The 27,638-nt window shown below is 35.3% G+C and overlaps 1 protein-coding gene and 1 long non-coding RNA gene across 2 annotated transcripts; both read right to left on the bottom strand.

Annotated features, from left to right (window-relative positions):
• Window positions 1–9,974: 9,974 nt before the first annotated feature.
• On the bottom strand, window positions 9,975–11,129 carry LOC113293642. The gene is made up of 3 exons (XR_003332420.1): window positions 10,876–11,129; window positions 10,746–10,785; window positions 9,975–10,040 (listed from the first exon to the last, which is right to left on the bottom strand). It is a non-coding gene; the product is annotated as an uncharacterized LOC113293642 (long non-coding RNA).
• A 7,392-nt stretch (window positions 11,130–18,521) lies between these two features.
• On the bottom strand, window positions 18,522–19,424 carry LOC113296374. Its single transcript, XM_026544682.1, has one exon. The coding sequence runs from the start codon at window positions 19,422–19,424 to the stop codon at window positions 18,522–18,524; it is 903 nt and encodes a 300-aa protein (XP_026400467.1).
• Window positions 19,425–27,638: the final 8,214 nt, after the last annotated feature.

The following is a 27,638-nucleotide window of genomic DNA, read 5'->3' as shown; positions in this document are numbered from 1 at the left end:
CCCTGATAGAAGGTATCTCATTTGAATTACTTACATATTTGAACCTTGCTGGTATATTATGAGTATGTAGTTTTACTTTTACAGAATTGAGCTTTGCTTGTATATTATAGACCTTTCATATTGGTTGTCATGCTAAGATTTTAGTGGTGTTTTACACATTACGTTACCGCACACAAAGAAAACACTGGTTAGTTGCAGTCCGTGGTGTGTGGGGGCTTTTTTAGTTATGTATTTTACTTCTAGGTGTTCATATGATCTGTTTGGCTATTGATAGTAAGTTTCAGGAGCCTGAAAAGGCATTCAGTTTGACATGATAGTAGGTTATAGCCATAAGTCAATGCTGGATTATATAACTCAGTTGAGAGGTGGATCATAATCATTTCATTCCCTGTATCAAAGATTTAGTTGCTGCTGGGAATGAGGTTAATCTCTTTCAAAGAGTGTCCAAGTGACGGTAGAAATTGAAGCAACAACTCCAGCTTCAAGGTAATTCATTTGTATACCCTTGTTTTCATGCCCATTAACATTTCAATCAAAGCATCTGCCCCAATTGAAATGGTTGTCATACTTAAAGAATTTAGGGGTTCCTTATTCATTAGGATTTTAGGTCGTGAATTCAGCGGTGGCTGTTTTCGGAGCCCTAGGAATCAATCATTATTGTAACTATGATTTTTCCTCTCAAATACTCAAGATTTACCCTCTCCACAGCAGAATTTGGTATGTAAAAACACAACAACATTAAGTTTATTGTTTAAGTATGACCCCCTTTGTTTTGTATGTGGAATTCATTTAGTTTCTTAGTATTGATTGTGAACCATTGTATTCGGCAATTTTGTTGTGTGGGGATGCTGTTGAGTTGGGGGTGTTACTATTTCGGATTGATGAGTCGTCTGTCCACTTTGTAGGTTATTTATTGGATCTGCCATTGCAATGGTTAGGGATTGCTATATAGTGAAGGATGATTTAGATATTTATAGTGACGGATGATTTAGATATTTATTGGTGTAAGGTACATCTGAGTGTCTTGGAATAGGTTTATTAGCTCTGCACCAGGAAGTTGAGCAAAGAATTGTATTGCCATACTTGGTTTTGAGTGATAATAAAATTTGTTCTTCTATGGGTTTGCCAGGGAATATTAGGGTATAGCCGTAAGTGACGCAAGATTACATAATTCAGTTGAGTGTTGGATTACACTTACATATTACAGCAACATAGATTTTGTAGAGTTTGTATTACAAAATTACAATCCAGTAAACTGAGTTTCTCTGATTCTGCCTCAATTTCAGTACATCTCCTAGGCTCATTCTGGTGTTGAAACATACTCATATGAATTGTCTTAGGGTTTATTCCTATCTAAGCATTTCTTTTTCTTACTCTATTAACATTTTCTTTATAAGGTTGCTGGTATTTTGTTCTTGATGTGAACTTATTCAACTAATTGTCTTTATTTTCTTTTGCTGCATCTGGTCTGGTTTAAAGAGATATGGAATCATGAATAAATTGGTCTATGATGTAGTGATGTTCGCATATAGAACTTGTTGAGAGAAAGGAGCCGGGAGGGAAATGGTGTAAATGTCAGTTCCTTGGTGGAGACTTATGGTTTGGGTTATCTCTTTTTGGCTTGGCTCTGAGTCATGACAGGAATTGTATAAGTGAACTTATTTGCTTTACCAACCCCAGTCGGGGGAGATTTATAAATCCGAGCCGCTATGCGCAATACGAAAACCACACAAGCAATGAAACACAAATGCGGAAATAACACAACTATGACGATATGAAAAGCAAACAAACAACACCGGCAATTACGTGGAAAAACCCCTCCAAGGTGAAGGGTAAAAACCACAAGCGAATCTTCCACTATAATCAACCAATGGGTTACACACAACTCCCAATTTGGGGATACACTCTTCTTCAAGGTGCGTATAGCACTTGGATAACAATTTGCCTAAATTACACTCACCCCAAAAGATGAATCAACAATTCATTCAACAATAAAATGAGATTCACTATTAATTTTAGAATAGCAAGAATAAGAGATACTTACTACTAAGGTTTTAACAAACCCTAGATTTTCCCCCTTTTGAAGAGATGTGGAAATTTATCGATCAATCTTTACTACACTAACCAATAGATCATTAACTAAGAATCCTTTCTTCTTCTTCTTCAAAGATTAACTTGAAGATCTCACCAAAAATGAATTCTAATAGTGGTTTCTCACTTTCCCACTTACTCTCTCTACCTCCCTTTCTTTTCTCTTTTGAGAAGATAAACTCGTGGAGGAGAAAAACGCCTCCTGATGCCTTGTTATAACCTAACAAAGGCACTGCTAGTGGTCTCCCTTAAATGGTTAAGGGGATACCTGGACTATTGCACCCATACGGAGGGACAGGCCCAACAACCCCGTCTGCTTTACATATTTTCTAAGCCTAAGAGAATTCGTAAAGTTCTTTTCTCCCCAGCACATAACACCAAGCATGGATAACGACGGTCCTGAATCCGCCGATTCCGTAAATGCTTTACTCATTTCCTGATCTTATAACTTGCATCACCCCAAACGTAGAAAAAGTCTATATTTTCAGTTGCATGTACATATATCTGCAGTGAGTATTTGTATTTGATTGTTTTTAGCTAGTGGTTACTGCATAAACTGGAATGCCTGTATTCTCTGTTTTTTATCTTATAGCTTCCCATAGCAGTTTTTTCGTGCTCACTTAGGCGTTGAAATGATTCCAAAATAAGGAATATTAATAATTCTATCGCATTTCAATTTTTTTCTTGGCCCACACAGCAGGATAGCTGTGGGAAAATGACTAATGATTAATTGATAGTCTGCAGCCGAGTCGTAACCTTTTTTGTGTTGGCCTGGATTAATCGCCTACGCCAAACTTTAAGGTTCTAGAATGACTCATCGGTGAACCAACTTATTATATTGAAGGAGGATACGGTCACATGACTCATCTCACGCTATCTCACATGACTTTCTCCATCTTCAGATTTTTAAATGTACACGATCTGGATTTTTTAGTGTTTTACACTCAATCGCGGGTCGCTTGTACCCATTAGCTTAAAACCTTCTCTTTTTATTTGTTTCGTCTCCCTTGAAGATATTCTCTCGCTCCTCTGATTTTTACAGACACAAAATCCGACTGTAATTAACATACTAATATCACTTCCTTACAAGTTTTCAAGATCAGAGGTAAGAAAAACATGATCAATCATCAGTATTTTACATCCATCCAGCAGCTCCAAATTACTCGCACCAAAAAGCAAATTCCTTCGGTGACTAGCTATGAATCTGTGGATAACATCAATTTCCATGTATTTTGTGGATCAGTGTAGAAATTAGAAAAACCCCCGAATTGAGAACCTTAAGAAAAATGGAAACCTTTCAAAGAAATAGATACCGAAATTAGAAAAAACCCCGAATTGAGAACCTTAAGAAGAATGGAAACCTTTCAAAGCAATTGATACCAATTTGATAGATGTTAAAGTCTGCGGGCATCCAACTCAAAACCAATTGGCAATGTGTGGAGCGGCCCTTCCATATTGTATTTAAGTTAATTAAGCGTATTATAGCGATATGGGACAATTTGTCCTTTCACACGCCCCCTCACGTGTAAGGCCAGTTACTGGGCCTCACACGTGGACCTACGTACGAGCTACCAGTCCGTCGTAACAGGTGTACACAGGTGAGTGACTAAATCAGGGGGTAACACCTCGGCCAGTATCGGCACTGACCTACACCCCATGTGTACAAGTGACCTATTAAACACTTCAGCCAGTAACTCGGCCTACACCCTGCATACGCATGTATGGGTCTGGGGCTTAGCTATGATACCATGTTAAAATATGGGCATCCAACTCAAAACCAATTCAATGAGTGGAGCGGCCCTTCCATATTATATTTAAGTTAACTAAGCGGATTATAGCGATGTGGGACTATTTGTCCTTTAACAACAGAAGAAACTTTCAAAGAAGCATAAAATTGTATAAGTTAGACAACTCTTTTGTGAATCATCAATCAGGTAAAAGTTTGCATCAAAAAAATATATAAAAAAATCAGGTAATAGTTTTCATGAGATAAAAATAATCGCAATCTAATCTATCATCAATGAAAACCAAAAGATAAATGTTTCTTAATGAATAAACTCTAGAAATAAAATTTCAATGTTGTTGTTCAATCACGATTTTCTACCTTTAACCTTCATGACTTTGAAGGAAGTTGATTAGAAAAGAGAATATCCAGGGGGAGAAGAAATTGAATAGAAAAGAGAGGTTTTAAGCTACCGGGCCACGGGCGACCATCATAGTCCGGAACTAAAGTGTGAAAATCAAAAAAATCTAGACCGTGTACATTTAAAAATCTGATGGTGGAGAAAGTCATATGAGATAGCGTGATATGAGCCATGTGAGCGGATCCGCCCTCTATTATATTTGACTCGATTCTTTTTGATTCGAGCTGAGTGATCAGATATTGGAAAATTTAAGAAACGATTTGACACCTCATTTGAGCCAAATCAGACACTGAGTCAAAATTAAATCATCCGTTTTTTCAGACAAACGATTTGACACATGATTTAGGCCTAATTGACGCGGAGTCAAATTCAAATCTTCTATTTTCAAGAAATCAATAAACTCTAGTCTAAAGATTCGAGTAGAGGGATCAGACATTAGAAATTTTTTCAAATCATCAGTTTTCTCAAACAAATGATTTGACACTTGAGATAGGCCAAAGCCCAGTAAATGATTTCACACTTAATAGGCCAAAGCCGAGTAAAATTCAACTTATGTTTCCTTCCGTAATTTTTAAGATATCAATAAAATCTAGGCCAAAGATTTGAATGACTGACCACCAGACACAAAGGCCATGACCTTGACTTTGTTTGACTAGTTTTGACCCAACTTACTATTTAATACTCCAAGAACCCTAGATCCTATTCTTCTTCTTCTCTCTACTTCTTCGTTTTCTCCTTTCAACGCCGCCATAAACCATAATATCGCCAAATCTGAGTCCTGTACAATATCGGGATCAAGCAAAAGCTTAGTTTGCTTTCTCATATATCTTCTGGTGGTGATTGTCTCCTTTTCTTTAATGTACAAATGGAATCGTGTAGATTTGTAATTGATTTCATATGGGAATATGGAGGGACAACACAACAACACATTAAATCCAATGAGCACAATCATATTTCCTCTCAAAAGTATTACGTGAGAAGATTTTTTTTTTTGATCGGTCAAGAGAAAATTCATTGATAAGAGAGGTAGTTAAGAGGGGTACCTCAATCCAATGAATACAAGAGGAAATAAAAAAGCGAAGTGCAATTTTCCAAACCCAAAACAACAAAGATCAAGTTCACAAAGGCCGAAATAAAGAGTCCCATAAAGCAATCACCATAATCGTCGTTAGACCTAGCATCGTTGTGTCCGATTCCTCCCAAAAGAAGGCTTGTATTTTAACGTTTTTAATGAGGCTTACCAAATTTTTCTTTTTGTTTTCAAAGACTCTTGCATTTCGCTCTCTCCATATGCACCACCAAATTGCAACCGGAATGTTATTCCAAATTCGATTAAGTCTTTCGTCACCCCAATTAAACTTCCAAGATTTCACGTTTATGGTGACATTTGAATTATAAGTCCAAGAAAAACGGCATCCTTCAATAAAGTAATCCCAAATTCTCCGAGTTCTCCAACATTCATAGAATAAATGCAAACTAGTCTCATCGTTTTCGTCACAAAAACAACATAAGATAGAAACATCCATACCCCTTCTTAAAAGCTTATCCGCCGTCATTATCCTATCATGAGAAAGAAGGCAAAGAAAAAAATTGATTTTGCAAGGATACTCCTGGCTCCAAACAACATCGTTTGGAAAATTTGGCTCACCTTGATCTTTTTCGCTCTTAATTCCCTCCTTAACCGTGTATTGACCATGATTATTTCCGACCCAAACTCGGCTATCCAAAACACCTTCTTGAATAGAGATGGAAGAAAGAAGATTTGATATGGATGTTACTTCACTTGAAATGGTATGAGAGTATCTTTGCCTAGACATAAACCCCCACCTTATACAACCTTCCTCAACTTCATACATACTAGACACCACAAACTCCTTGGTCCTTGAAGCTTTATAAGCCAAAGGGAACATCTCACATAATCTTCCTTCATCAAGCCAAGAATCTTCCCAAAATCTAGTTTCCTTGCCCGCTCTGATCTTGAATCTAATACTTTTGTTGAAATCTTCAAGTTCTTTGTAGATATTAAACCACAAGCTACCACCTTTTGTCCCTTTGGGTTGGAGAGTTTCCCAACCGGTAAATGTTTCTCCAAATTTTTCAACCATGAGCTTCCTCCACAACGCATCTTTCTCTACGCCAAAACGCCACCACCATTTTTTTAGCAAAGCCGAGTTCATTTGCTTAGTTCTTCTTATACCAAGACCACCTTTTTATTTTGGTTTTGAAGCCAATTTCCAACCAATATTGTGAATTCTTTTTCTACTTTCATCATCCCATAAGAAATTTCTCACAACTTTATCAATTTTCTTAGTTATGGAGCATGGAGCAAGAACAATAGAGAGATAATAAATGGGGAGACTAGCTAAAATGCTTTTGATGAGAGCTAACTTACCTCCTCTTGATATTGTTTTTCCGTTCCAAGAAGTGACTCTTTTCACACAAATTTCAAGAGTTCTTTCCCATTTTTGAGTGCCTCCTACCTTGTCTCCCAAAGGGAGGCCGAGATATATACTAGGAAAACTCGCATACTTGCAACCTAACATGGTAGCATAAGTTTCAACTTCCTCTTCGGCCGCGACACCAAATAAGCTACGTTTAGAGAAATTTATCTTCAAACCCGAAGTTAACTCGAAACAAAGAAGAAGGTAACGAAGGGCATCAACTTGTTCTCTCTTAGCATCAAGAAAAATGATTGTATCATCGGAAAATTGCAAGTGATTAATTTTTGTTCCCCCCTCCTTGACCGAAAAACCCGAGATTTGATCAAGTTCTTGTGTTTTGCTCAACATACAACTTAAGACTTCACCAACGATAGTAAAGAGAAAAGGAGAAAGTGGATCTCCTTGACGTAATCCCTTTTCGCTACCAAAATAACCGCAAGATGACCCATTAACAAGAACCAAGAATTTTGAGAATGTTGTACAATTTCTAATCCAATCCCTCCAAACACCACCAAACCCCATTTTGAATAAGACTTCATTTAAAAATTTCCAATTCACATTATCAAACGCCTTTTCAAAATCAATCTTGCAAACCAACCCCGGTAACTTTTGACGAAGTCTAGAATCCACACACTCATTTGCAATCAAAACTCCATCAAGGATTTGCCTTCCTTTAATAAAACTAGATTGAGATGTTGAGATTAGAGTACGAAGGTATACCTTTAAACGCTCCGCCAAAACCTTTGAGATGATTTTGTACACGCTCCCAATAAGGCTAATAGGCCGAAAATCTTTTACTTCTTCAACGCCCACCTTTATAGGGATAAGCGCAATAAAATTATTTTTCAATGACGATTGAAGAACGTTGTTGTCATGAAATTCTTTGAAAACCTTCATCAAATCTTCTTTTATGAATTCCCAACAAACAATAAAGAACTTCATAGGAAATCCATCACTACAAAAAAATTGACCAAAGGCTACTTGACCAATGGTAGTGGCCTATTCAAATCTTTAGTTGCGTATCACTTTATGCATTTAATGTTAGTTGCCCGGACGTAGTGGCGTAAGAGGGTGTTGTTTATGTTTAAAGCAACAAGTTTGCAATGGTTAGTTGGTCGCCATGTCTAAAGCTACTAGTATGTCTAGTTGACCAACAGTTGTCACATAATAGGTAAAGCCACCAATTTGAGTAGCTGCCAAGTTATTAGCGAAAACACTAAAGCATTTATAATCTTGTAGTGGTTTAATAGATATTGCATTCAGAGGTTCATCTAGTAGCCAACAATATAAAACCACTGGATTCTGTAGCAGGTGGTTTACATGCGTAATCATTTAATCCACTAATTTTTTTTGTCTAGTGGTTCAATAGGTTACGGATATAAAATACTACATGTATTGGTACTAGCTAACCTTGCTTGCAAAAATCTACGCAACTAAGTTTTAATGGCCTAAATTTTAGAGCTACCAGTATCTGTAACAGCTTATTAGTTAAAGCTACAATTTCTTAGCTGCTCAATTACCGATATTATCATTTATTCAATTACCATATCTGTTGCCGTAATTTCTGCGGTTGATAAAATTTTATTTCCAAATTGAAAGATCGGTGCCATTACTGTCACTATTATTTAGTTAATTGCCTTAATTATCGTTCTTATCATTTAGTTAATTGCCATATTTTTTGCCGTAATTTTTGCGGTTAACAAATATTTTATTTCCAAATTGAAAGATCTGTGCCATTATTATTACGATTACATAGCTAATTGCCTTACTTTTCGCCATATTTTTTTTGGGTCAAGAAATTCCAATTTAATGGGCCTGGGATGAATCTTAACAAAATTACATATACTATTAGAGGGGAAAATTATTCAATGAACAAGGAGGTTTTTATGAATAAAACACTAGATATTTAATAAATTTCAAATACAAAATATATATGTTTTTTTTTCTAAGATAATACAGTGGTTGCGACGAATGACATCAAAACAAATTCTAAAAATACAACAATGACATCATATTAAGTGAACGCTTAAAGACAAAAAAATGGCCTAACACATAGTGGCAGTCCGACGCACACCTGACAGAAACCTTTTTCAGTTGGAGGCCTGGAGATGGCTTTCTTTGAAAAGCAGGAGGAATGACTGTCCAATACAAACGCCATGACCCATCCTAGTTTTACTGTTCAGCATCATGAACAACATTAGCTCATCAATAGATAAAATGAGCGAATAAGACTGTTGTATCTTGAAGATCTGATACATAAAGTAATCATCCGATCCCTTAACAGATTTGGTTTCTACAAAGTGTAATATCCTGCACCAAAAGATTTATGAGCAATTGCTATATTAGCACACACAAAACACACTCAATAACAAAATAGCCAAACAAAATCAAGAACCGTATGAAATTCAAAAAGCAAATAACATCTATCTATAACAGAACTTCATTTTCACTTCATCACTTAATACTAGACGACTGTTGCAGCAGTCGGGACCAACGAACAAACAAAAGCTAGACAAAATAAAAACTAAGCTTCAGCAACATCTGCGAGTTTGTAAGAACTACTCATTTATGATTTATCAACTAGAGTTGATAGTGTTCAACTTTTAAAGTAGGCATCTGGAATTATAGTGTACATCCTGAAATGGTGGTTCAAAATTGAACTTTGAGTGTATGATATCCTGAAAGTATAATTTAGCTTACATCTTGAACTTGTCATATTTACTGAAATGGTAAGAGATTTGATTAAAGTGTATGATTTCAAATAGCCAAACAGCTGTATGATTTAGTGGATTTTAGTACCTTCTTCATGTAGTTTTCAACAAGCCATGGTACTTCAGTGGATTTTCAACTGGACTCTTGAACCAACCAAAGGTAATTCCCTTCCCAACATGTCCAGTGACCAGCTGAAAAAGGAGAGTTGAATCTCTTGACTCCATGCTGCAACACCCAATAAGTGATTAGGAAGACAGTAAGTAGATACAAATGCATAAAAATGAAGAAATTAATTTATAGTTCCTGGCAATATATGTCTGATTTATCCAATTAGTTTTTGATCCAAAATTGTGCACAAAGCAACCATAATAGAGATCCCAAAACTTTATTGCAATCAAAATTAGTGGATTAGAGGAAGAAAAAAAGATTAAAATGGCACCTGCAGGAAGCAATAACAGATATTGATATTTACAACTATATACTTTGGTGTTGCAAAGAATGGCCAAGATTCCGTAATCTGGGTCCTTATATAAGTGCCTATCAATTCCCATGAACTGCAGTTCAAAATTCCACGTAGATGATGATTGCGATATTGGATGTCTTAACACCGGCTGTTTTCGGTTATGGCATGTTTTTACGTTGTTGACTATTCCTGGAAGGACCGTATACACCTAGGTCAGTTTATGCAAACAAACTTTCAAGGCTACGAAATTCTAAGTCCAGCAGTGTCAAGAAAAATAACAACCATGCTTCAAATAAGTACATCCTCACAGGGTTAAAGAATGACTCCTACTAGTCTACCCTACATACAGAAGACACATTATTACAGACACCATAGAAAATTACTCGATTAAAACCAACTAAATTCTTTCTTTCCAATAAATTGCCAAGCATTTTTTTGTGCATAAAACACAAAATTGAATCTTAAAATCAAATGAATATACGTCGATAAATTCAAATCATCACATAAAATCAGTACTACAACAAACCCATCTCTTTACACAATGAAACAGCATATAAATGAAATAGAGTAATAATAGAGATTAGGAGAAAAAATAAATTAGGATATTGTATCTTCACCATACATTGAAATCGATAGCATCAGCATCAACGAAAACGATATAACATATGATTTTTAATAACCTCTTCAAATGGATTTGATTCATAACAGTGAATCAGTGAGCAGGAAAAAAAATGAGTAGCAGGAGCCCTACAAAGAATAAGACCATGGTAAGGTCAACGACTAGCGTTTTCCTTTCCGTTGCTAACCTTTAAACATCATAGAACGGATCAGAGAATAAATCTAAGCATAGTCCCGGCATAATGAAAAACATGGGAGATGAAAAGAAAAACTGACCTGTAGCCGGTCTTTGATTTTAGCTCTTTCGTGGAAAAATCTGTGGAAAAGACATTCTCAAATCGTTTAGAATCATGAAGGAATCATAAATAATTGTTTCGAACAACCAATGTAAATAACCAAAACTCACCGCCATTTAAACTTCTAACAATCCCTAAAAATCTTTATACAGAGCAAAATTGAAGAACTGAAAAGTGAAAAACTCTAAAAAGCATAATTTCGGTGCTGCTGGAATTACTGAGGTGTGAGGTTACTTCGTTTTTATTGTTTGAGATGGTGCTTGTCATGGTGGTGGTGAGGGAAATGGTGAATCAGTGATGGCGGCGTGAACCACAATAGATTTTTTTGGTTTGGTGGTAATGAAGAGATGGAGAGCGAGACATGCCGTTAAGTGCAGCGTTAGGGTTTTGTTCAATATTTCGGTAAACGCAACGCATAAAGTTTTGATGTTTGATAAGTATAGATTTGACACGTGGATATCAAGATAATTAGTAGATCTTTTACCAACTAATCTTACCGGATCATTTGGGGACCATGTTAACAGTCAAGCACGAGTAATCTTATAGCTTCTCCGATGGCGGTTGTGTGTGTTTCCTAGGTGACAACCCAAACAAGACATCTCATTCCAATTTTTCCTTAAATTTAGGGGGAAAAAACATTTCATCCCAGTGGTGTTGTTGGTGATTTTTATGAATTAAATGCATTGTTTATTTTTAATAAATTTTAGATTTTATTACTCCTAAAGAGGGTCATTCAATATATTGAAATTAATTTTAGGAAGCAAAAGCTTACTAGGATAGCTTGACATTGTCAAGGTGAATGTCTAAAACTTAACATTCACCTTGACAATGTCTAACAAAAATTAAGTCATGTCATCTTCACATTGATTTAAAAAGTTGGGTTGGAGAAGATTTTTAGGGAAAATGAATGTCTATCCTATATGGACTTAAACATTTGTCTTCACATACATTCCATTGGAGAAGCTCTTACCAACGCATAAGATTTTGAGTTACCAAGAAAATTCAAAAATCCTTTATGAGATTTTAGATCACGGGTATGGTTTTTTTACCAATCAAGATGATTTTTCTCTACGATACAACTGGGTTTGGGTAGGGCTTAATGATCAATCAAAGTGATAATTTTTCTTTTTCTTTACAATACAATTGGGTTTCGGTTATTCGGATTTTTTCCGGTAAGATGCATATATACCGTATTGGTAGTACCTGATTTTGACCAAGTAAATAAACTTTTGGTGAAAGTAGTCGATTTTGAGTCACCAAATAAATTCAAAATTCCTTTGTGAAGTTTTAAGTGATGAGAATGGTTTTTGATCGATCACAATAACAAATTTTGCTTTACGAAGCATTTGCCTTTGGGTTAACAAGAAGTTTTGGTGCAAAGATGCATACTATACATGGTGATAATAATATGGTTCTTCCGATCAACTCACTTTAAGTTGAAGTGGTTGATCTCAAGTCACGAGGCATTATTGAAAACCTTGTTAGATTTTCGGTGTCGATTACGGTTTTGCACTACTTAATGATGCAAATAATGATTTTTCTAAAATGTTTCTTTGGTTCAAGAGATAAAGGTGAGCATGGACAGGTTTTCACCTCATCCGCATCCAATCCAATACGTTACGGATTTCAAATTAAGCATTTGTATCCAATCCAACATCTAACGGATTTGCAATCCAATGGATGCACGAATGGTCAGATTGGATACAGATAATCTAATGGATTTGTTTTAAATAAAAATTTATAACAAAGAAAACAAAACAAACACAAATGACTTCTTATAAAACCTACATATCCTATATACGTATACAAATACATAAATGCCATGTATAATATCCCAAACAAACAACTTAAGAATTCCCAAATGATCCATGGTGTTTTCTAGAACTATATAAATGCCCTTAATTTAAAGGATATGGATGGCCAACGGATTTTCAAGGTTGCATCCGAACCTGATCCGTAATATGTTGGATCTCAAAAGTTCCATCCACATCCAACCCATTGATGAACGGTCTGGGCATTTTTCCGCAAAAGAACGGTTGGTCCCGGTTAAATCCGCGGATTACGAGCCAAATGCTCACTCATACCAAGAGATACAAAATAAGCAGATAAAAATATGATTTTGTTTACGTAGCTCGACTTATATGGTTAAACGGACGATTTAAGTCACTGGTCATATTCAAGAAATCCCTTATGATATTTCAAGTCATCAGCACGGGTTTGGTGCTCACAGTAACAATTTTTAGTTTGCAAGGGAATTGGTTATGGGTTATTAACAGTTTTTTTCTTCAGGAGATGCATATTCTGCAAATAAAATTGGACTTCAGTTGATATCATCCGATCTCATTCAAATCTCAAAGATCCACGTAAATTTATATGATTCTGAATTTTGTTAGATGTAATTGCATATCAAATGCTCAAAAATTAACATAGATTCAATTAATTTGATGTTCGAACTTCATTAGATTTGTCTACCTTTCATTTAATACTTACAGATTTATAGAAACTCAAAACACTCTGGATTATGGACTTCACTTGATCCCTTTTCATCTCATCGGATAATAAAAGATTTACATGAATATTTTGGAGTTCGTTTGATCTCACTGTGCAGCTACATAATTCATTCGATTATGAATCTCGAACTATTATGGAAAGTTCGGTACATTATATGGAAGTTTCAGTATTACAAAAATATTTAGTGTTTGATATATATAGTACGACTTAATTTACAAGTATTCATTTCTTGAATATCATTATACAGACCCTATGGATTATCAATTAATATATTTCAGTTTTGTTTAATAGTTTCTAGTTCCACTTTAGCACAACAAGTTTCAACCTAATCTGGAGAGATCGAAGAACCTGAGATATTTATTGGTTTTTAGTCTGGTACCATGTTAAAGTTTATTGAACTAGAACTCACTAATAGAGAAAACGACAATAAAATTTAACAAAATAGAAATCGCAAACTTAACTACATAGAAAGCACACTAACATTATACTATCAAAACTCTATAAACACTAGTATAATCTCATTCTTCATTGATTGGAGAGATTAATCAATCCTAATAACCTTTCAATGTATAATGGACTTCACATTAACATTAGACGTCGTTAAATTACGAAAATAAATTACTTTGTCTTGATATTTAAATATATTACATGAGGTTGAAAAAATTACAAAGATGAATGAACTTATACATATATTACATGAGATTGAACAAATTACATAGACGAATGAACTTGTCTTTGAGTTGACTTAATCAAGCTTCTAAGTACATCTAACGTGATCAACCAAACTAAAATTTGAGAATATTTTTTTTTGGAATCAGTTTATTTAAAATTTTAAGGATCCAATTAGATGCTTCAAATTTCATAATTGGACGAGTTGATTTTGGAATTTACTTATATAAATTTTCAATCATACTTACCAGAGTCCGATAAATTACAAAATCTTAAGGAATTTGGCAAAAAGAATGAATCACCATTTTCACTTACACAAAATGTATAACCATAGGCCAATATTTCGATGGAAAGCCAATCTTTTGACATCACGTTTCGATCCGTGTGGTATAAATCTGGCTAATAGAAAGCCAAAATTTCTTATCCACGAATAGACGCAACCCATAGAAGTCATACGGATTGCCACCTTGTCACCTTGTCAAATGAGGGAAAATTGCGCGCGCAAGATTTGTTGTGGCGCGCTACAAAAATTTGTGCAAAATTATAATTTTATGGTGATTTTCCGATTTATATGTGCTGCCTAAATATTTTGGGCTAGAAATCGCCTATGAATCCCTAAAGGCTAAAGCAGTACAACTTTCTGAAACTAATTCTCAAAATTACTATTTTCTCCAGATTTCCCTTTCTCTTTCGATCTGATTGATTTCAATGATTTGTGAAAAACTCTTAGTGGGTTTTGTTAATAGAGGCGAAGAAACCAAACATCAAGAGATCAGTTTTATGGAGTAGTTATCAGAGAAGGTTATTCTCATTATTTGTCTCGGTCGTCTTTGATTCTTATAATGAAAAGGAATTAAATTATCCATCATCCTCACCAAAATATGTTCAATCGCTAGAAATCGTTTTTTTTTTCTTAGAAAAAAACTCGTTCCTCATGTCTCTGGTGGAGCTAAAGGTAAGAATCTCACTCATGTTTTGTTGTTTCTTGAAGATGCACATTAATTTTTGATTCTGTTTTTTCACTTTAATTCTCATAAATCTATGACGTTAACTGTTTGAAAAAATTACTCTGAGAGTTTTCTAATAGATTTGGTCGATATGATTTTGACAAACTCAATTTTTGACTGTATTTTCAGATGCAGGTTGGATTTTTTATGAAACTGTTTGAATGAGGGTTTGAAGATGAGATGAACTTACAAAACAAAGGGCAGACTCACCTCGGAAGTATTGGTAGGTTCAACACCTCGACTGGCTATTATCAAGTTACAAAACAAAGGGTAGACTGTTCATAACCACGGCTCTTGTTGTCAAGTTTGCAATTTCTAGGTAATAATGCTTCTTCAAATGTTGTCTCATGGATCTATTATCTGAGTGTGCTCAATTTTTTTTATTGCTAAGATTGATCTGATGTAATGAGGATTAAGTGTTTGCTTCCATTGTTTATGATTTTTTCTAGTTGAGAATATGTTATGTAGTAATTATGGTTTTGAAAATTTTGTGTAAAGCTTCACAACTTTTTTTTAGCACAATTTTTGTGTGTATTCTGAAAAATTGACTTAGGTTATCCAAATTGAGGTTCTAGTTATATATAACTTGTAATTTGGTTGAAGTAAAAAGTTGTGTGTGATTTGTTTGTTTCCTTTGAAGCTTAGTTTAGGAATTCTGCTTTCTCTATGGGAAGTCTGCAACTGAGCTGTTTTAAGATCCATATTTAACAGGTACATTTTTGTTAACCACTTACTATGTTTATAGGTGCTTGAAATGAACAATTAACAAGTTAATCTGGATAAGGAACACTCCTTACATTGAAGGTAATCTAAAAATGTAGGTTATAATTCTGTATAGTGATCCATCAATATTGCAGCAGTGATGCTCCTCCGCTACTTTGTGCCTCCGTCCTGTCATAATGCATACTCTACATTCTCACAAATTTCAATATATCTAGGCATATGACATTGAAGTGCCTAATTGTGGATGATATTCTGTGCAGAATGGTCCGAGACATATCCAGTCATAATGGCAGCTTAGGTATTTGTTTTGATTCAGTAATAGACCGTTAGTTATTTCTCTTTTGGTAATTATGTCTAAAGTAAATTGTGTTTTATTGGAGACATTCAAACTCTCTAGGTCAGGTGTCTATGACAATAAGAAATGTCTTGTTTTGAATGATTTTATACACGAAAGTACATTGCTGTAGTCTTATTTTCTTCAAGGCAAAAGTGTTTTCTAATAATTTTGCAGACCATTGGTTCACTTTCTATTAATTGTTGAGACCATTGGTTCTCTTTTTATCTGTCATTTCTAACTCTTCGTGACTTTACGACGACCTCTCATGACTATGGTTAGATTTCAATGATTGCCTAGTTGTATTTTACCTTAGATGTGTAAGATACAATTTCTATATGCCTTTTCTGAAATTTGAAAATAAAGGTTCTCTTGAAATGCATTCATGTAGAAGGTATCGTGCCTTATGGGTTTCGCTCACTCAACCAATTTATTTTTCCTGATATAAGAATGCATCAGTTGTGCAGTCCAGACTTCTTCCTTAATCCCAGTAAATGGAAACACTACTTTGGTTGGCAAGAAGGGGACACATATCAGCCTACGTTCTTGTGATGAATGGTGGTGAAGACAAGGAATGGCGACTTTTACCATCATTGTTCCCTAACACTTTTACCAGATTGCGAATCTCTGAATGAAGCTATTCTTAAGGCTTCAGAATCTCATATAGGCTATAGCGGAGGGTTTTGATGTAAATGTAAGTTCTCGAATTTACATTCACTTCTGCCAGTGTTACTCTTGTGTTTCATGACCATTCCCATTTTCTTGACAAAATATGTTGCTTATTTGTGATTTTTCCTTCCACTACTTTTTTTTGGGAATCTTTTAGATGTACGTAATGGAGAAGTAGATAAAAAGGGAAAACTACTGGGGCAAGAAGATGTTCCTGAGTTGTCAACAAAATGTGAGTTCTTAAAATTTACATTCAATCTGCCGGTGTTACTCTTGTATTTCGGTTCCATTCTTAATAACTTCTTTGGATGTGATCCTATTTTTGTTTAGTATGAAATTTATTACTCATTGTGTTTATGTTGTTTTTATGTCAAGTCGCAAGGCCATTTTTGGATTCTTGAGTTTATTCTACTATTAAATATCTTTGTGGTTATTCAATTCTAACTAGTGTATTGTTGATAAGTAATATGGGGATATATGTGAAGATTTGGTTTGGGTATTGAACATAGAGAGTACTCTGTGTTAAATAGAGAACTGTGTGCTAGCAGTTTGTCATCATTGTTATAAAGTAAGCCTTAACTGCCGATCTTTTTGCAGATCATAGGAGCGAAGCAATGGTATTCAAGTTATTTGATAAACTATCTTATGAGTATTGCAAAAGATCACAATGAAAATTTAGATGACTGACGTTCAAATCCAAAACCATCAGCCATGGAGAAGTAATAGCAGCCATCAAAAGACAAGATGATATGATGAACACGATGAGATTGAATTTGACGATGATATGGGATTCTGATAGTCTGCAGTTAGGGAAGGCGCAGTAGTGAAGTTTTTATTTTTGTTTATGAATAATTTAACTCTTTTCTGTCTTGTTTGTTGTATGGAACTTTTGAACTATGGAAACTGAAACTGATGCCCAAGACTCTGTGACGTATGAAACTTTTCTTTTCTTTTTAAGAAAATTGTTACAACTTCAGTAGAAACTACAGCGTATTTTGTTTATTAAGCTATACACAGGAGCATCATATTTTTTAACTTTTGGTGATTGAAGTTCAGGCCTTGGCCTTCATTATCTCTAATAATGACTCTTTAGACGAGGAAAGACCAGATTGATTCCATAAAACAACTTTTGTTTGTCTTCCTTATATTTTTCTTTAAGTTTGATTATTATCACGTAGCACATCTAATTATATTCTAAATCCTCCCGAGAAGAATAACTCCCAACATGGTTAAACATATTAGGAATTTCATTATGGAAGTCAACCTTGGTAAGGCTCAAGGACCCTATTATTGGACAGTATGATGGTGATGCAGAATAAGAGAACTCGTTACAGTTATTTGTCACTTACCTGCTTGTTTGAGTTCCGATAATGAAATTTGATATACATTTCTTTCATAGTAACTGCTTAGCTCTATCTGCTAACAGAGTTTTCAGTCAGAATTCATTTACGCAAGCCTATTACTTAAACTAGTTATCTCGACTCTTCAGTTAAGCTACTAAGATGTTTAAGTTGGTTCCTGAGAGTAGCTAAATGAATATGCCTACTATAGTTGGTATAGTTAGTTCTTAGAAGTTTGAGCAACTAGGCTTACTGGTAGTGGCGTAACTTTAGCGGCTGAAGAGGGGATTAGGAGACTAGTGTCTTACCGTTGGTTTTCTCCGAGTGGTTGAATGTCTCAAGCCACTAGTCCGTTTGTTAAGATTGCCCACAATAATTGCTAATGGGGTATAGAAACTATAGTTGCTTACAGTTTAGTATCTTAAATTAATATGCACCCCTAGTGGCCTAAAATGTTATACAACTAATCTTTTTTTGCTGTTGAAAATTTTAGTAGCCTTTGGTCAGTTTTTTTGTAGTGCATCCGGACCCGGAGCACGATCAATTCCCAAATCTTTAATTGCAATCTTGACTTCCTCTTCACTAAAAGGTCTCTCCAACCAAATACTTGCATTCTTATCAATACGCTTTAGACACATACTCTTGATTCTTGGACGATTGTATGAAATTTCTTTAAAAGCTAACTCAAAATGATTTGCAATACCCAACTTGATTTCTTCCTTGTTTCCGGTCCAACGTCCATTGATACGAAGGTTATTGGTGTTGTTAAACGCTCTATGACCTTTCACTACTCGATGAAAATGTTTTGTGTTACGGTCACCATCTCTAAAGTATCTAATTCTTGATTTTTGTCTCAACATTATGCTTTGACGACGATGAGCCACCTCAAAATCCACTTTAGCCGTCACAAGCATGTCTTCTTCAACTTCGGTGAGACCCCTATCATCATATAAATCATCCAATTCTTTCAACTTGGTTAGAGACGTGTCAATAGACCTATCAATGCTCCCAAAGACTTCTCTATTCCACACTTTTAATTTCTCCTTCAAAGCATTTAGCTTTTTTGCAAAACATTCGCCCGCCGTACCTACAAAGGAAAAATACTCCAACCATTCTTTCAATAAAGGGATTATGTTAGTACCTTCAAGCCAAGATAATTGAAATCGAAAAGGGAAAGTACCCCAATCGGAATCTAATAAGCATAACTCAATAGGAAAATGATCCGAAAAAGGTCTTGCAAGGCGCTTGAAGATGATATTTGGAAAATGATCTTCCCAATCCGGCGAGAAAAGAAAACGGTCAATCTTGCTCTTCTTGTTAGGCGGTCTACTCCAAGTATACTTGGAACCGGAAAGAGGAAAATCCACAAGATCAAGGTCATTACATAAATCATCAAAGAGTTTCATTGAATTTGACGCTCTACGACAACCTCTATCCTACGTTATCGTTTTGGGATTCCCTTATTTGAGGGAGATAGTGCATCCCCTTGTTATGACAGGGAAATGGATGTCGATGGTGATCACACTCTTCATTATGCTAGTGAGATGGGCCTCAAGTTCAAACATGACCTTATACGAGACACCTTTGTCGATATGTGTTATCGTGTTGTTGTGCCTGCAAGGAAGGAGGTGGCTCTTGGTTTTCTTGCTAATGAGGGTATGGCTTTGAGACTTGCGGAAATCCTGGCTTACAATTGGGATAATGGTCGTGATACGTGTATCGATGTTTTAGGTGTCTCTCCCTTCACTGGATGTGGGGTTCGTTCCTTCAGTCCGGGCTAACCTATCAATGGTGTTGTTGCTCGTAAGCAAGCTAAGTATTTTGATAACTGTAGTGCTCAAGGTTATAATTTTGGTACACAGGCTTTTACTACCCTTGTTGAGTTAGGCCACAAAACCATTGATTTTCTGAAGAGGTTGCGTAATTTTATGGCTAGTCATAATGCTAACGTTCATGTTGAGAATTTTCTTTTTAATAGGATTTGTGTGTGGTTATTGAAAAGGGGGTTGGAGCTCATCCTGTAGCGAGATTCCAACCAATTTCTTGAAGAAATCCGATTTTGATTGAGTTGTAATTCTTTTGCACTTATAATTTATATTTGGATTTTATTTTATTACTTTTATTACAGTGATACTTGCAAACGATAAAGAATTTGATATTGATGAGTTTTGGACTCAGATCATTATATCATTACCCACTGACTTTGAATTTTTGAAAACGTGCTTATCAAATTATTATTGTGTATAAATTCAAAAAGGATGTTACAAATTCCTAGGTAGTGTGGAGTTCATAAAAGTTCTTTTGGAGTTCAAATCCTTTTTTTTTCTTTTTTCATTTTTGTTTTTTGAACATAATGCAGATTTGTATTGTACCCTTAAGAATACAACAAGAATACAACAACAAAAAAACCGCTAGATTTGAAATTTACTACAATATGTACCTTTGGATCAAGCACCATGGCGCCCATCTTATCCCTGTATGTCCTTAAAAATTCAGGAAAATATAATTTTGATAGGGAACGAAACTCATAATAGATATTAGGTATTTGGAAAAAAGAAATAAAAAATCAAAATTTTACAATTAGACTGAATTATGAGAATTTTAAGAAATTATAGGTACATAAATCCACTATACCAGTTGAATTACCTTGAAGCTAGCTGTGGAAATCTCAACAAGGATAATCCACTCATATTATTACAGTATAATGCGGGGAAGCACTTAAAGAGTAGATCTATTATGAGCCCCATGACCTTGACTTTCTTTGATTACCTTGACCGAAGGTACTATTTAGCGTCAAACATACACCCTAAAACCTAACATTCTTTCTTACCTTCCCTCCTCTCTTCAACTCTCTCACTCAAGCCGTCATAAACCCTAGATCATTAGATCGTCAAAATCCTACTACAGAAAACAAAGATCATCCTCTTGTAATTGCTTAGATCGTCAAATCCTACTCTTAATTCTTAATTAAAGGCATGACTGATCATTAATGGTGTGATGTCAGAGTACGCAAGCTGATTCATGGAGGAATAGGCATCTATTAACTGCAATTGATCCCCTTTCTTTCCAGTGTCAAAAAAGACATCACGTTCCACTGAAATGATTTCATGATGATTTCCACAGCTAGCTTCAAGGTAATTCATAAGTCTATCCTTTTTTTTTTCCTTCCCAACATATGAATCAAGCTATTATTATATTAATGAATTGTAATGTGAAGAAAAATTCCTAATTTTTGGTTCAGATGCAGGATGATTTGAAGTAATTGAAATACTTTAAGTGTTTTATCAGCAAATTTAAGAACCTGAAACATGTGTTAACCATTTTCTGCAAACTAGTTTCAGAAGACAGATGATTACCATATTGGTTCAAGTTGGATTTTGGTACGAGTTTATCTATTCTCCCGACATCCACTTGGTGGGAGAAGGAAACGATGTTGCCAGGATTGATAAAGTCTTGCTGAAATTCGAATGTGGGGAAAAGAACATTCAGAATCCAGTTTGAATAAAGATTATATGGGGCATTATGAGCTCAGCTAGAAAATGTGAAAGAATGATTTTTTTAGGATTCCAACAAAATCCAAGGTAATCATTTTTATCCCTGATAGAAGGTATCTCATTTGAATTACTTACATATTTGAACCTTGCTGGTATATTATGAGTATGTAGTTTTACTTTTACAGAATTGAGCTTTGCTTGTATATTATAGACCTTTCATATTGGTTGTCATGCTAAGATTTTAGTGGTGTTTTACACATTACGTTACCGCACACAAAGAAAACACTGGTTAGTTGCAGTCCGTGGTGTGTGGGGGCTTTTTTAGTTATGTATTTTACTTCTAGGTGTTCATATGATCTGTTTGGCTATTGATAGTAAGTTTCAGGAGCCTGAAAAGGCATTCAGTTTGACATGATAGTAGGTTATAGCCATAAGTCAATGCTGGATTATATAACTCAGTTGAGAGGTGGATCATAATCATTTCATTCCCTGTATCAAAGATTTAGTTGCTGCTGGGAATGAGGTTAATCTCTTTCAAAGAGTGTCCAAGTGACGGTAGAAATTGAAGCAACAACTCCAGCTTCAAGGTAATTCATTTATATACCCTTGTTTTCATGCCCATTAACATTTCAATCAAAGCATCTGCCCCAATTGAAATGGTTGTCATACTTAAAGAATTTAGGGGTTCCTTATTCATTAGGATTTTAGGTCGTGAATTCAGCGGTGGCTGTTTTCGGAGCCCTAGGAATCAATCATTATTGTAACTATGATTTTTCCTCTCAAATACTCAAGATTTACCCTCTCCACAGCAGAATTTGGTATGTAAAAACACAACAACATTAAGTTTATTGTTTAAGTATGACCCCCTTTGTTTTGTACGTGGAATTCATTTAGTTTCTTAGTATTGATTGTGAACCATTGTATTCGGAAATTTTGTTGTGTGGGGATGCTGTTGAGTTGGGGGTGTTACTATTTCGGATTGATGAGTCGTCTGTCCACTTTGTAGGTTATTTATTGGATCTGCCATTGCAATGGTTAGGGATTGATATATAGTGAAGGATGATTTAGATATTTATAGTGACGGATGATTTAGATATTTATTGGTGTAAGGTACATCTGAGTGTCTTGGAATAGGTTTATTAGCTCTGCACCAGGAAGTTGAGCAAAGATCTGTATTGCCATACTTGGTTTTGAGTGATAATAAAATTTGTTCTTCTATGGGTTTGCCAGGGAATATTAGGGTATAGCCGTAAGTGACGCAAGATTACATAATTCAGTTGAGTGTTGGATTACACTTACATATTACAGCAACATAGATTTTGTAGAGTTTGTATTACAAAATTACAATCCAGTAAACTGAGTTTCTCTGATTCTGCCTCAATTTCAGTACATCTCCTAGGCTCATTCTGGTGTTGAAACATACTCATATGAATTGTCTTAGGGTTTATTCCTATCTAAGCATTTCTTTTTCTTACTCTATTAACATTTTCTTTATAAGGTTGCTGGTATTTTGTTCTTGATGTGAACTTATTCAACTAATTGTCTTTATTTTCTTTTGCTGCATCTGGTCTGGTTTAAAGAGATATGGAATCATGAATAAATTGGTCTATGATGTAGTGATGTTCGCATATAGAACTTGTTGAGAGAAAGGAGCCGGGAGGGAAATGGTGTAAATGTCAGTTCCTTGGTGGAGACTTATGGTTTGGGTTATCTCTTTTTGGCTTGGCTCGAGTCATGACAGGAATTGTATAAGTGAACTTATTTGCTTTACCAACCCCAGTCGGGGGAGATTTATAAATCCGAGCCGCTATGCGCAATACGAAAACCACACAAGCAATGAAACACAAATGCGGAAATAACACAACTATGACGATATGAAAAGCAAACAAACAACACCGGCAATTACGTGGAAAAACCCCTCCAAGGTGAAGGGTAAAAACCACGGGCAAATCTTCCACTATAATCAACCAATGGGTTACACACAACTCCCAATTTGGGGATACACTCTTCTTCAAGGTGCATATAGCACTTGGATAACAATTTGCCTAAATTACACTCACCCCAAAGGATGAATCAACAATTCATTCAACAATAAGATGAGATTCACTATTAATTTTAGAATAGCAAGAATAAGAGATACTTACTACTAAGGTTTTAACAAACCCTAGATTTTCCCCCTTTTGAAGAGATGTGGAAATTTATCGATCAATCTTTACTACACTAACCAATAGATCATTAACTAAGAATCCTTTCTTCTTCTTTTAAGATTTACTTGAAGATCTCACCAAAAATGAATTCTAATAGTGGTTTCTCACTTTCCCACTTACTCTCTCTACGTCCCTTTCTTTTCTCTTTTGAGAAGATAAGCTCGTGGAGGAGAAAAACGCCTCCTGATCCTAGTTAGCAATTCGGGATTCGGCAAACGTACGGAACGGCAAACGTATGAGTATTATACGGTTTTGTAAAATCCAGATTCGGTCCAAAATTCGGTCAACGGGACGTGATTTGTCAGTAATTCAGAACGGCATACGTACGTGTATAATTCGATTTATAAATGTGAGTTCGGCTCTGAAAATTCGGTATCTATATACAAATAATTTGTATTTATAAGGTCATAGACCAATTTTTATGCATATGTGTGAGTTATTTAAAGAAAAATAAACTTAATATGATGATATTAATAATATATACAACATTAGTTATCCAAGAGGACGTTGTATGGTGGTTTAGATGCCTGGTTAGTGAGTTTGAGATCTCTCTCACCTTCACCTTCAAATCTCTTCAGTCGTTTTTGTTTCATAAAAATTACAACACGTCTAATATTCGGTCGTGTATGCTCGGAAGGCAGTAAAGCCAAAAAAGTGGAGTCTTTGAAAAGTAAAAGCTAAAGAATTTACGGCGAATTAAGCGGACGTATCATTCGGAATACGTAAGATTCGTGAACGGTTCGCGAATAATCCGGGAATGCCACATAATACGCGACTTGGGTTCGGAGTTGTAAACGTACGCGAATAAGACGGTAAAATTCGTGATACGGAAAAATTCGCGAATGATTCGCGAATCATTCGCGAACTTACTAACTAGGCTCCTGATGCCTTGTTATAACCTAACAAAGGCACTGCTAGTGGTCTCCCTTAAATGGTTAAGGGGATACCTGGACTATTGCACCCATACGGAGGGACAGGCCCAACAACCCCGTCTGCTTTACATATTTTCTAAGCCTAAGAGAATTCGTAAAGTTCTTTTCTCCCCAGCACATAACACCAAGCATGGATAACGACGGTCCTGAATCCGCCGATTCCGTAAATGCTTTACTCATTTCCTGATCTTATAACTTGCATCACCCCAAACGTAGAAAAAGTCTATATTTTCAGTTGCATGTACATATATCTGCAGTGAGTATTTGTATTTGATTGTTTTTAGCTAGTGGTTACTGCATAAACTGGAATGCCTGTATTCTCTGTTTTTTATCTTATAGCTTCCCATAGCAGTTTTTTCGTGCTCACTTAGGCGTTGAAATGATTCCAAAATAAGGAATATTAATAATTCTATCGCATTTCAATTTTTTTCTTGGCCCACACAGCAGGATAGCTGTGGGAAAATGACTAATGATTAATTGATAGTCTGCAGCCGAGTCGTAACCTTTTTTGTGTTGGCCTGGATTAATCGCCTACGCCAAACTTTAAGGTCCTGTTTGGTATAGTTTTCAAAAACAGTTTTCTGTTTTTATAAACAGAGAAAACAGAAAACAGGAGAAAACGCGTTTGGTAAGGACATTTTCAGAAAATGTTTTCTATCTGTTTTCTGTTTTTAAAAACAAAAAAATGAAAACAACAAATTATTGTTTTCTGTGTTTTCTCTTTTTTTCTTTTCTTTATTCTTTTCTTCTTTTCAGAACAAAGTAAGAGATGGGGAATGACTGCAAGTGAGTCATGGATAATATCACTATCTCTTAGACGAATCTTTACATTTGATCTGATTTAGTTGGTTTTCCTTGTTTTCAAAAACAGTTTACCAAACAATTTTTAGAAAATGAAAACAAGGAAAAAAGGGTATGTTTTTAAAACAGTGGAAAACTATTTTTGAAAACTGCTTTTCAAAACTGTACCAAACAGGCCCTAAGGTTCTAGAATGACTCATCGGTGAACCAACTTATTATATTGAAGGAGGATACGGTCACATGACTCATCTCACGCTATCTCACATGACTTTCTCCATCTTCAGATTTTTAAATGTACACGATCTGGATTTTTTAGTGTTTTACACTCAATCGCGGGTCGCTTGTACCCATTAGCTTAAAACCTTCTCTTTTTATTTGTTTCGTCTCCCTTGAAGATATTCTCTCGCTCCTCTGATTTTTACAGACACAAAATCCGACTGTAATTAACATACTAATATCACTTCCTTACAAGTTTTCAAGATCAGAGGTAAGAAAAACATGATCAATCATCAGTATTTTACATCCATCCAGCAGCTCCAAATTACTCGCACCAAAAAGCAAATTCCTTCGGTGACTAGCTATGAATCTGTGGATAACATCAATTTCCATGTATTTTGTGGATCAGTGTAGAAATTAGAAAAACCCCCGAATTGAGAACCTTAAGAAAAATGGAAACCTTTCAAAGAAATAGATACCGAAATTAGAAAAAACCCCGAATTGAGAACCTTAAGAAGAATGGAAACCTTTCAACGCAATTGATACCAATTTGATAGATGTTAAAGTCTGCGGGCATCCAACTCAAAACCAATTGGCAATGTGTGGAGCGGCCCTTCCATGTTATATTTAAGTTAATTAAGCGTATTATAGCGATGTGGGACAATTTGTCCTTTCACACGCCCCCTCACGTGTAAGGCCAGTTACTGGGCCTCACACGTGGACCTACGTACGAGCTACCAGTCCGTCATAACAGGTGTACACAGGTGAGTGACTAAATCAGGGGGTAACACCTCGGCCAGTATCGGCACTGACCTACACCCCATGTGTACAAGTGACCTATTAAACACTTCAGCCAGTAACTCGGCCTACACCCGGCATACGCATGTATGGGTCTGGGGCTTAGCTATGATACCATGTTAAAATATGGGCATCCAACTCAAAACCAATTGCCAATGAGTGGAGCGGCCCTTCCATATTATATTTAAGTTAACTAAGCGGATTATAGCGATGTGGGACTATTTGTCCTTTAACAACAGAAGAAACTTTCAAAGAAGCATAAAATTGTATAAGTTAGACAACTCTTTTGTGAATCATCAATCAGGTAAAAGTTTGCATCAAAAACATATATAAAAAAATCAGGTATAGTTTTCAAAAACAGTTTTCTGTTTTTAAAAACAGAGAAAACAGAAAACAGGAGAAAACGCGTTTGGTAAGGACATTTTCAGAAAATGTTTTCTATCTGTTTTCTGTTTTTAAAAACAAAAAAATGAAAACAACAAATTATTGTTTTCTGTGTTTTCTCTTTTTTTCTTTTCTTTATTTTTTTCTTCTTTTCAGAACAAAGTAAGAGATGGGGAATGACTGCAAGTGAGTCATGGCTAATATCACTATCTCTTAGACGAATATTTACATTTGACCCGATTTAGTTGGTTTTCCTTGTTTTCAAAAACAGTTTACCAAACAATTTTTAGAAAATGAAAACAAGGAAAAAAGGGTATGTTTTTAAAACAGTGGAAAACTATTTTTGAAAACTGTTTTTCAAAACTGTACCAAACAGGCCCTAATTTGTTGTTTTCATTTTTTTGTTTTTAAAAACAGAAAACAGATAGAAAACATTTTCTGAAAATGTCCTTACCAAACGCGTTTTCTCCTGTTTTCTGTTTTCTCTGTTTTTAAAAACAGAAAACTGTTTTTGAAAACTATACCAAACGGGACCTAAATGTTTCTTAATGAATAAACTCTAGAAATAAAATTTCAATGTTGTTGTTCAATCACGATTTTCTACCTTTAACCTTCATGACTTTGAAGGAAGTTGATTAGAAAAGAGAATATCCAGGGGGAGAAGAAATTGAATAGAAAAGAGAGGTTTTAAGCTACCGGGCCACGGGCGACCATCATAGTCCGGAACTAAAGTGTGAAAATCAAAAAAATCTAGACCGTGTACATTTAAAAATCTGATGGTGGAGAAA

Source organism: Papaver somniferum, chromosome 7 (genome assembly GCF_003573695.1).
Source record: "Papaver somniferum cultivar HN1 chromosome 7, ASM357369v1, whole genome shotgun sequence".
NCBI lineage: Eukaryota > Viridiplantae > Streptophyta > Magnoliopsida > Ranunculales > Papaveraceae > Papaver > Papaver somniferum.
The sequence above is the reverse complement of the archived record's forward strand: the minus strand, read 5'-3'. Positions and strand labels throughout refer to the sequence as shown.

Excerpts from the sequence above, each read along its gene's own strand:
- LOC113296374 (XM_026544682.1), bottom strand. The coding sequence starts at position 19,424 with ATGAAACTCTTTGATGATTTATGTAATGACCTTGATCTTGTGGATTTT.